The sequence below is a fragment of the Triticum aestivum genome, chromosome 1A (assembly GCF_018294505.1).
Source record: "Triticum aestivum cultivar Chinese Spring chromosome 1A, IWGSC CS RefSeq v2.1, whole genome shotgun sequence".
In the NCBI taxonomy this organism is placed as follows: domain Eukaryota; kingdom Viridiplantae; phylum Streptophyta; class Magnoliopsida; order Poales; family Poaceae; genus Triticum; species Triticum aestivum.
The window spans coordinates 364,313,674-364,325,017 of NC_057794.1; the positions used below are offsets into that span (position 1 = coordinate 364,313,674).

Sequence of the window (11,344 nt, forward strand, 5' to 3'; positions counted from 1 at the left end):
TAAGATCCTTGTTAGTCAAACTCATACGACGAAAAGTTTTGTAGTAAAGAATATTGATGCTGCTGCCTCCATCCATGAGCACCTTAGTGAGCTTGTAACCTCCAACCCTGAGGCCCAACCACTAAAGTCAAGTGACCCAGATTGTCAACCCAGGGCGGGTGATCCTCACGGGTCCAAAGAATAGGATGTTTCGACCATCCAAGTAATGGGGAATCGCCGGCTCAACTGCATTCACTGCCCTTTTATGAATCTCCTGGTCTTGTTTGCATAAACTCGTGGTGAACACATGATAATGTCCACTATTCAACTGCTTCGGATTATTCTGATAACCAGATTGCTGCTGCTGATTCCCTTGACCAGACTGCTGATTAAAACCACCCTGATTGCCTTGGCCCTGGAAACCAGAGTTTGAACCGCCACCACCAAAGCCAGGCTCGTGAGAGTCGGATCCTGAGCCGCCATTCGGGCCATGATTGTTCTGAAAAATTTGGAATTCCTATACCCCCTCATGATGAAGCAATCCTTCCACAGATGATTGGCCGGCTTCTCTTGCGTATCATGCTTTGGGCAAGGTTGATTCATCATCACCTTAATATTAAATTTCGGCCCTCCGGGCCGGGGCGGATTTCCCTTGCGGCGCTGATTATTATTCTGCGTATTGGTGTTAGCCACAAAATCTAAATTACCATCAGCCTTGGGCTTACCGTTGCCACTTTGACCCGCTGCATTATGTTGCTGCCCCTTCGTATTGCTGCTCTTCTTCCCCTTACCCGCCTTCTCTTCATCAGAGTCGGGGTCTTTGGTACTATCAAAGTCGGCATATTTGACGAGAGCCGCCATGAGCTCCCCCATGTCATTGCAATGGCGTTTAAGCCACCCAGTTTCTGCTTAAGGGGAAGGAAACGTCAATTCTTCTCCAACATCAAGACTGCTGAACCGGCATTGATACTGTTCGATGAGTGTATAACCGCTGAGATCCAGCGCACCCAATTGGTTGTTGACTCGCCCTCACCTTGGACACAAGAATCCAAATCCAGGATCGACATAGGCTGCTTGCACGTGTCTTTAAAATTTTAGATGAAACGAGTTTTCAACTCCGCTCATGATCTAATGGAGTTAGCGGGCAACCCTTTCAACCAAGTACGAGCCGGCCCATCCAACATCATGGTGAAATACTCAGCACAAGTAGCATCACTAACATGTAGCATCTCCATGGCCATCTCATAGCTCTCAATCCACGCCTCAGGGGGTTGATCCGCTGTATAATTAAGCACCTTACGAGGGCCCTTGAAATCCTTAGGCAAACGCTCGTTGCATAGAGCCGGCACTAAACACGGCACACCCAAGGTTCTAGAGGTCACTCCTGCCCCCACAGATGCTGACGGATAAACCGGGGATTGCTATTGAGCCATTAGCTGAGTCGCCAGCTCCGCCTCCTGACGCGCCCTGCCCTGATCCACCAACGTCTGAGCATCGACACCACCGCGTGCTGGGTCATGTCTGCGAGGCTGGTTATGGTGCTGCTCACTGCTTGAAACTGCTGGTGAGTCAATGTGCATGCTATAACTCCGGCTTGGTCGGGGGGTTGAGTGAATCTGTTCACGGCTATATGAATATGCTGCCTGTTGAGCCACGGTCGTCTGAAGAAGTTCTCTGGCCCTCCATGTCTCTATCATAGCCGGAGACTCGCCTTCAACCGGGAGAGCCGCCAATCGTGATGCCGCAGCAATCATATTGTCCAAAGGGTTAGAACAATGACCCAGCAGTGTCGAAACATGCTGAGGCAGAGTCATATCCAAACAAGGCGGATCCACAGTACGCGGCTGAACCGGTGCTCCAGTCACGGGCGCCTCAACCGCCCGGTTCACCGCGGGCGGGTCACTGGTCCCTGCCCCCGGCGTGTTGAAAAGGTTTCTCGCATCGTACTCCAGAGGTAAGCGACTCTGGTGTCTCCTTCTCATGATGGCATTTGAAGCGTTTTGATCCAAGGTAAGCCGGAAAAACTTTGCCTGAATCCGTTGTGCCTGAGCGTCCATAGCTCGCTCCATGGCCATCCTAGCGTTCTGTGCCGCCAGCTCTTCCTTGGCTTGAGCTATCTCATCTCGTAACTTCGCAACATCCACCTTATGATGTTCTTGAGTGTCCGGGGTCACCTCCACCCCCATCAAAGTCGCCAAAGCCCCCAACAATTCTGTCAAAATCTGAGCCGGTGGGTGCGCAGAGCCACTAGCACCAGCCGTCGCCGCAGCCGTTGAGCTGGAGGTCATAGCCGCGGCAGTCGTTGAATCGAGCGCCGGTTGTGTACTGGCCATGAAGATCGCCACCCTGTTCGGCGGCTCATAGGGGTCCGAGATACTGTCACCATCGGAACAACCCCCAAGCCGGCCGTCCTGCAGTTGATACATTGAATTGGTCTCCCCGGTTGATGATTCAGCATCCAAGTAGATGGTCGGCTCACCATCATACGCAGATCCTTCCTCAAAGTCTGCCCCATGGATGAAACCAACAAAGGCACGCTTTACAGCGGTTTGAACTTTGGCGGGTCGTGCACACTGAGCCGTCTCGATGATGTCGGTGCAGATGTCCAGCTCAGGGCCCAATTTGCCGATCTTGCCGATGAAGATGTGGATTCCGCCGAAGGGGACCCGGTACCCATATTCAATTGAGCCGGCCTCGGGGCCCCAGCCAGGGTCGTCGATGTAGAGCTTGCCGCGATGACTCTTGGTCATCCGGCCCATGATGTATCCCTTGATCCCTGCAAAGTTGCCCTTCAAGAACTCGAAACCACCATGCGCTGGCCTCACGGTGGGCGCCAACTGTCGTGGACTTGACACGACAGATGCCCTAGCGAGAGGACTTAGTCGTGGAACCATCACAATTAGGTTAGATTGAAGGGGTTAAGCGGGACAAAGGACACATAGAGCTTACCCAGGTTCGGCCCCTCTCAACGAGGTAAAAGCCCACTCCTGCTTTGTATTGTATTGCTAGGGTTTCGATTACCAGGGAGCGAATACGCATGACCTAGCTCTCGATTGTTTGTTATCTGTCCTCAATCCGCCGCTGGGTCACCCCTTTATATACATAGGTTGATGCCCGACAGCTTACAGAGTCCCGATCGGCTCATACACAACGTGTCCGACTCGGTGACTAACTAAGATTGCCTTACAATACAAGTTATATATGTGGCGATTCACCCCCTTAGGCCTCAAGTCGCCTCTGGGTCTTGGGCCGTCAATAGGCTTGCTATGACCCGCCATCTTAATTGATAAGTCACCAGTGGTATGACCCGGCTCCTCCTGGGCGATTCATACCCAGTAGTTATATCCCCAACAGGTGCCTTGCCGGTGGGGAGCCGCTTCACGACGACGTCCCCGATGGCGAGGACCGGAGAGAGGACTGCTGTGTCGGTGCTGGCGCCGCAGAGACTTGGAATAGCTGTAGAGCAAGGGTGGTGGCGGAACTGCGAGACGTCCAACACGGAGAAGGAAGAAGAAAGGACATAGGAAATGGATCCGGTAGGTCGAGCGGTGAATTTTGTGTAATTTGTGATGGGATAGGGCTGTCGGGTCAAATGTGGCGGACGCGTCCGGATTACCCGGGCGCTCCATATCCGCAGATTTGGGCTGGATATGAAGGGTGCCAGTCAGCCAAAATGTTTAAGGTTCATTAAAGAGTATGTCTGAGTATTTTTTTTGTGACCAGTCACCGACCGGACAATTCGTTCGGGCGTTTGAAACGAATTTGAGGTGTCGGCTGTAGACGTTCTAACGGCCTTAATGCATTCCACGTCGCTGAGGCCAGCAAAGGAGGAGGGGAGAGGACTATCGACTGAGGGCATCTCCAACAGCTGTAAGATAGGTGTTGGTAAATTTGCCACCTAAGACATAGTGATGATGTGGCATGTAATAAATATGAAGAGAGAGCAAAGTTGTATGTAGAATAACCAACAACCTTTGCACAAGCTCCAAGGTGAAATAGAGAGCAATCACATTTATTTTCTCATCATCTATTGGATACCTTAGATACAACCCATTGAAATAGTTGTATGATAACTTGTTGATTGATGACATGGACATTTTACCAACAAGACTAATATACAATCTATTGAAGATGCCCTGAGGAAACGGTGCGTCCAGAAAATTCTAAAGCCTAGTAACCCTGCACCTACGAAAGATCTTGTTTGACGTGTCACATTCATGAATAGATTTTTGAAACTACTAGGTGAGCCCAACTCTCATAACCTACTCCTTGTCCAGTGTCCGCAGGGAACATCTAGACGTCCTCGTTTCCTCCTGAATTAATTAGCACGGCTACTAATTAAACCGGAGGCGATCGATGCCACGGCAAGCGCATCTAGATCAAAACCATCACAAAAAATATCTATAGATCTCTCGTCGTAAAGCAGAGAGTGACAGGGTGGATGGCCTGTGCCTCGCTGCAGCAATCACACGGCACCATTTGGAATAAAGTAGAATGCTTTACACCAGGGAATTATGAAACCAAGAATGTGTCACCGTCTTGGTGAGCGTCGCCGACGTGCGGTTTCGGGCCCATTTTTTTCCCTGCGATTATTGTGAGGTACTCTTTCAAATTGTCTAGAGATCGACGGGGCCACTCGATCTTTGGGGCAACCTGGTCCGTAGCCGTCCGTTTCAAGAACTGTCGTACCCATCTCCTCCAGAATAATATCTAATTTCTGCCCTTGTATGTTTGTATGCTTGTATGGACACAAGATGCCATAGGATGGATCAATTATAGTAGTTTGATTGATACGGGTTCCTCACAAAATTTGTGTTAAATAACCTCTCCTATATTACTTCAAAAATACGCTGAGATTTTGTCTTTCACCGAGTCCCCCCTCCCAATCCCACCCCCACATTATGCTCTCCTCACTCACACCGGCTCTATATTTCGTTTTAGAGGCCAGTTTCTTTTCTCAAACCGTCTTCGGTAATACGTTTTGAATAAAAGCCCAAATATATTTGGCAAGCCGTTCAATACACATCAATCAACGTATATAGTCCATTTTTCAGGTACGAATCATGGTAATTTACCTGCCTATTTTAACTGTAGCTAGTACAAATCTTGGTCACTAAATGCGAATCAACAACTTCTGTTTTGGTAACAATTTTTATTGCTTGTAGCAGCACACCTGCATATCTAGTCAAGGTAGAATTATGAAGACTGTGAAGTAAAAAGGCGGAACTAGATCTAGAACCACTATGAAGAGAACCAACCAGAGTTTGAGGTGGCTAATTCCTAGTCCACTCGTGATCAAACTCCAAAGTTGACACTCAGTGTGTTTTATTAAGACGAATTATATTCATTTGACAAGGGACATGGCATTTTTGTTGATACGGAAATGCATGTGTTAATTTCCTCGAGTTTGAAACCCCTAGCATTTGTTCTTCATTAGATTACATTCGAAAAACATATAGCCATGCCAGTGTTGCTTTGTCATCGAAGTGCACTTGGACGTGCTTCATGCCATTGCACTAAAAATGTCTCGAATTTTGATTTAGCTTCACTGCCAAAGTTGATTCCAAGTAGCTGTTTGTTTGAGCTCCTGATTTTTCCTACAAGAGACTGTTGACTAAAGATGAAATAGACAAGGCATAAGCAATATGAACTGAAATTTTATTTCAAGCCCAGGTTTCATGACACATACATAATCCTTTGGCGCCATTCGAATTCATATGCCTCCCTGGTACATATGCCCACATATTGTTGTCATACAATCTCGTAGTGTGGCCAACAGAATACATATCGAAACATCTGATGTAGAATATGCGAGTCTATCGTGGGCCAATCGATCGTGATGCCTTGTCCCACGAAAACCAACTAGCCTGGCTGTATGCGTCCGCGCGCACACAACGGCATGACACGGTTGGCGTCCTCCCTTGATGATGGTGGTGGATGTCACGTCTATTTGTCTGTCGCCGCAAACCTCTCCCGTCCCTCATCCACCACTCCCATCGTGATCAAAATCACCCCACCTCCCCGAAGTAGATCTAGCCGTAAAATGTAGAAGTAACTGTAAATGAAAGACGCGAGAAGCGAGGCAATCGAATCCAATCAATGTCTACCTTTTATGCTATCGGTCGAGTCCGCTACACCAAAACAAATTCGGGTCTATTCATAAGACATGCTGAAAACTTTGCCAAAACTTTGCTCATAAACCTCCTCTCAAGCTTGGAACCCAGGTAAAAACTTTCTTTAAAAAAAATGGAGGTAAAAACCTCAGGGGAACCTCCTTATTCACCTTGGATCCTACAGATTCTTCTACAAAAGATATTCTACAACCAGTGGAACCCCCATCATGCAAGGCGAGACACGATTCAAAACACGGAACATGGGGAGTCTGAAATTCCGTATAGTACTCTGCTGCAAGCTGGTACACCACACTACACCACACCCCCTTGGAATCTAGCAGGGCCATCAGTTTTGGAGCGAGCATGTGACAGCGCACCACGGATCCTCCCTAAACAAATGAATTAATAGCACAAGTACAAAGTGGCTGGTTGTCGCACACGAGACGAGCGGGAGAGAGAGGGTTGGATCCGGGCTCGCCCGCCCCATTCAATAATTCCCATATGCGGCCCTGCCCCTCCGCCAGGCCCGCGGCTGGCCCACCCGTCAACGGGCGCTCCACGCGCGCGCCCACCCGCACCGCCGGCTGACGCGTGGGCCCGTCCGCACCGGGGCCCCACGAGGCAGCGTCGCGGCGGCCTTTCCCGCAGCGGCCCGCGGAGGAATATCGTAGAGAAATCGGAGGCTGCCTCGGAGGCCACCAGATGATAGTAGTCGACAGAGTCCCCACCCCACACTCACGCACACTCCTCCTCATCTCGCCCGGGGCGAAATCGACGCCACAGCGGGAGGGAAAAGGCTTCCGGGGTTGGCAGGGATTCCGCCTCTTATACGCCTGCCCGCCTCGCCAGATTCCTCACAGCTTCCCTGCCCCGAGCGGAGATCCTGAACTCCGGAGGCCGTCGTCGGGTAAGCGAAGCTCTGCCCCTGCTTGTTCCGTGTGTGCGTGGAGCAGAGGCGGCCGTGGCCGGCTGCTTCTGTCGATTCTGATTTGTTCTTGGGTGTTGTTGTTTTTTATATCTTACGAGCTTTGCCGTGCTGACGGGTGGTGCTGTTGTTGGTGGTGATTGTGCTGTGCAGGGGTAAGATTCGGCGGCCATGTCGGGCGCCGTGCTGGTCGCCATAGCGGCGTCCATCGGGAACCTGCTGCAGGGGTGGGATAATGCGACCATTGCAGGTAATTCGTTCGTTCGTGCCGCCGGAAAAGCAGCTGCTCTTTCGACGCCGTTGGGATACTCTTTATGCTGTTGCGCTTCCCAGGGGCCCGTGTTGTTAGGTAGAGGCAGCAATTATTGGGAATCTTGCCGGCTCCGATCACGACGGATTTGGTGGAGCTGCATGTAGTAGTAGTAGTGGTAGTAAAAACAAATATTCTTTCTTGTTCAACGATCTTTTAAAACCGATCAAGCAGCCGAAACGAAATCCTCGCAAGATTTCCGACTTCTCTGAACGGATCCGTCTCATGCGCGATCTGCGCATCTGAACCATGATAATTCAGTCTGCGTCGACATGTTCTGAATTCTGAACTGATGCTGATGCCTTGACTTCACGCTGACCATGTTGACTTGCTGCTGTGATCTCTGCAGGTGCCGTCCTGTACATAAAGAAGGAGTTCAGCTTGGAGACCCAGCCCTTGATCGAGGGCCTCATCGTGGCCATGTCGCTCATCGGGGCGACGGTTATCACCACGTTCTCCGGGGCGGTGGCTGATGCTGTTGGCAGGCGGCCCCTGCTGATCGCCTCGTCTGTCCTCTACTTTGTCAGTGGCCTGGTGATGCTCTGGGCGCCCAACGTCTATGTGTTGCTCTTGGCCAGGCTCATCGACGGGTTCGGTATCGGTTTGGCTGTCACCCTTGTCCCTCTTTACATTTCGGAGACCGCCCCGACTGACATTAGAGGGCTGCTGAACACGCTGCCGCAGTTCAGTGGGTCAGGAGGGATGTTCCTTTCTTACTGCATGGTGTTCACCATGTCGCTCATGCCGCAGCCTGACTGGAGAATCATGCTTGGGGTTTTGTCGATCCCGTCGCTTATGTACTTTGCATTGACTGTCTTCTATTTGCCCGAGTCGCCGAGATGGCTTGTGAGCAAAGGAAGAATGGCCGAGGCCAAGCGAGTGTTGCAAGGACTGCGGGGAAGGGAAGATGTCTCAGGTTTGTCTGTCTTCTCTAAATACTTACTAGTCTGACAGGCATAAAATCTCCGATGATCTTACCCATGTGGGATTAACTGTGCAGGAGAAATGGCCCTTCTTGTTGAAGGATTGGGTGTTGGGAAAGACACACATTTTGAGGAATACATAATTGGGCCTGATGATGAGCTTGCTGATGACGGGCTGGCTCCAGATGAAGAGAAGTTGAAGCTGTACGGAGCTGAAGAAGGGGTATCTTGGATCGCCCGTCCTGTTAGGGGCGGCGGCCAAAGTGCACTTGGAAGCGCCTTGGGTCTCATGTCTCGTCATGGGAGTATGGTTAGTCAGGGTAAATCTCTCGTGGACCCACTTGTCACTCTCTTCGGAAGTGTCCATGAGAAGATGCCTGAGGTAATGGGGAGCATGCGCAGCACATTGTTTCCTAACTTTGGCAGCATGTTTAGCGTGGCGGAACAGCAGCAGGCTAAAGCTGACTGGGATGCTGAGAGTCATAGGGATGATGAAGATTATGCATCGGATCATGGTGCTGATGACATTGAGGATAGCCTCAATAGCCCGCTTATTTCTCGTCAAGCGACAAGCGTGGAGGGTAAGGAGATTGCTGCACCTCATGGAAGCATAATGGGTGGTGTGGGAAGAAGTAGCAGCATGCAGGGAGGGGAGGCAGTAAGCAGCATGGGCATTGGTGGGGGGTGGCAGTTAGCTTGGAAGTGGACTGAGAGAGAAGGTGCAGATGGGCAAAAGGAAGGTGGCTTCCAGCGTATTTACTTGCATGAGGAGGGCGTGTCTGGTGATCGGAGGGGCTCTATATTGTCTATGCCAGGAGGTGATATTCCTCCTGGTGGTGAGTATATCCAGGCAGCCGCTCTAGTGAGCCAACCTGCCCTTTATTCGAAGGACCTGATAGAGCAGCAGCTTGCTGGTCCTGCCATGGTACATCCATCTGAGGCAGTTGCCAAGGGTACAAAGTGGGCAGAACTATTTGAACCTGGAGTGAAGCATGCACTGTTCGTTGGCATAGGATTACAGATCCTGCAGCAGGTCAGCCGTTTTTGCCTTTCTGCTGCATATAAATATCAATGTATGCACTGCTAAGTGCTCTTGACAACTAATTTAGCACACACGTTTCTTATAGATCTAGTATTTAACAGTCTTTTTTTTCTCTTCAAACTAAAACTTTATAATAATATAACATCATGCTGTTGCGTCCTGCCCATGGCTTCTTGTTGAAGTTCTTACCTTCAGCCTTATTGCGAGAAAAAAAAATGCTTTGCTGCCTATGGTAAGCAACACCGATATCAGGTTGCTGTAGTTTTCTGAAGTAAATAAACTTGATAAGCTGATAATGCTAATCTGGATAACATAATTTTGCTTATCAAACTGTGATATGCTACTAATATTCCTTTAGTCCTTCGCACAAGTAAGATCAATTTTGATCTTGTGGTAGAAAGTATAAAAAGAAAGGTGGTGCGGTAGAAACACATAATAACATTCTTATTGTTGTGTATGGTTGTAGCGTTCCTAGAATAACAATATTTCAAATTGTGACATACTTCAGTTTCCTCATCCCTATGTTTCCTTTTTTTGTTCTTCCATGCTTCATGTTTAGTACCTAAATACATATATTGCATACCGAATGTTCATGTGCTGATGATCAACTTCCGTTTGTTCAGTTTGCGGGTATCAATGGAGTCCTCTACTACACACCTCAGATACTTGAGCAAGCAGGTGTCGGGGTTCTTCTATCAAACATTGGTCTAAGCTCTTCCTCTGCATCTATTCTTATTAGTGCCTTGACAACCTTGCTGATGCTTCCCAGCATTGGCATCGCCATGAGACTCATGGATATGTCAGGAAGAAGGTTAGACTTCAGATTTTGTATGATATTGTTTACTTGTGATACAATGTGGTATTGCTGAATGTGAATGAAAGAGTAACCATTCTTCCATTTTGTTTCTCATCCAGGTTTCTTCTCCTTTCGACAATCCCTGTCTTGATAGTAGCACTAGCTGTCTTGGTTTTGGTGAATGTTCTGGATGTCGGAACCATGGTGCACGCCGCGCTCTCAACGATCAGCGTCATCGTCTATTTCTGCTTCTTCGTCATGGGGTTTGGGCCTATCCCAAATATTCTCTGCGCGGAGATTTTCCCCACCTCCGTCCGTGGCATCTGCATAGCCATCTGCGCGCTAACCTTCTGGATCGGCGACATCATCGTGACCTACACTCTCCCCGTGATGCTCAACGCCATCGGTCTCGCTGGAGTCTTCGGAATATATGCCATCGTTTGCATACTAGCCTTTGTATTCGTCTACATGAAGGTCCCTGAGACAAAGGGCATGCCCCTGGAGGTCATCACCGAGTTCTTCTCTGTCGGGGCAAAGCAGGGCAAGGAAGCCACGGACTAGTTGCTCTGATCCGGTGATCCGCGTCGCTGGTGGTAATTTTGTGGTGTCATAACTACTACTACACTGGTTAACCTGCGATGCTTTGGTGAAGAAACTTCAAAGAGAGCAGATACGGAAGACTTTACATCGTGAGGCTGAATTGTGTTGTCGTAGGCCGGCTTTTGGAAGTAGGATATGTACTTAGATCATCTGCTCTTTTCGCTTTGGAACTTTCTATTTGTGTTATTCAGAATTTCTTGCCCATGTAACTAGTGCTGTTATCACAATTTATGTCGATTATGTGTTTGCCTTGCTCGGTTGGTTCAGTTTATCCTCTTTGTTGCCAGTTTGCCACTAGTTCTCAGTTGCTAGTCACTTCAGCAGTTTAGTTGTGCTATTAGTACTTTTTTTTTGAAATGCTATTAGTACTATTTTTGAGGATAAGTAGTGTTTCTGGGTGTATGGGAAATATGCACACAACCATTTTATGTTACTCCTTGGTTTCATAATGTAGTGGATATAGATTTTTGTAAAAGTCAAACCTTTAAACTTTGGCTAAGTTTGTTGAGAAGAACATTTATATGTAGAAAGCAAAAAATATATCGTTAGATTCATCATAAGATATACTAGTTCATATTTTATATATTAAGTATTGTAGATATAAATAGTTTTTTCTGTAAACTTGGTCAAAGTTTGTAAAATTTGACTTTCTAAAA

General features: G+C 48.6%; 1 protein-coding gene across 1 annotated transcript; it reads left to right on the top strand.

Moving 5' to 3' along the window:
- The first annotated feature begins 6,766 nt into the window (after positions 1-6,766).
- LOC123051204 (monosaccharide-sensing protein 2) lies at positions 6,767-10,959 on the top strand. Its single transcript, XM_044474018.1, has 6 exons — positions 6,767-6,999; positions 7,171-7,267; positions 7,677-8,243; positions 8,328-9,283; positions 9,916-10,103; positions 10,208-10,959. Exons 2-6 carry the CDS (start codon positions 7,189-7,191, stop codon positions 10,647-10,649), a joined length of 2,232 nt encoding a protein of 743 aa, XP_044329953.1. The 5' UTR covers positions 6,767-6,999; positions 7,171-7,188; the 3' UTR covers positions 10,650-10,959.
- Positions 10,960-11,344: the final 385 nt, after the last annotated feature.

What these genes read in the sequence shown, in the direction of transcription:
- LOC123051204 (XM_044474018.1), top strand. Translation starts at nt 7,189, where the DNA reads ATGTCGGGCGCCGTGCTGGTCGCCATAGCGGCGTCCATCGGGAACCTG. An exon ending in GGATAATGCGACCATTGCAG is followed by an intron (nt 7,268 to 7,676) that starts GTAATTCGTTCG and finishes TGATCTCTGCAG; the next exon opens with GTGCCGTCCTGTACATAAAG. An exon ending in ATGGATATGTCAGGAAGAAG is followed by an intron (nt 10,104 to 10,207) that starts GTTAGACTTCAG and finishes TTTCTCATCCAG; the next exon opens with GTTTCTTCTCCTTTCGACAA.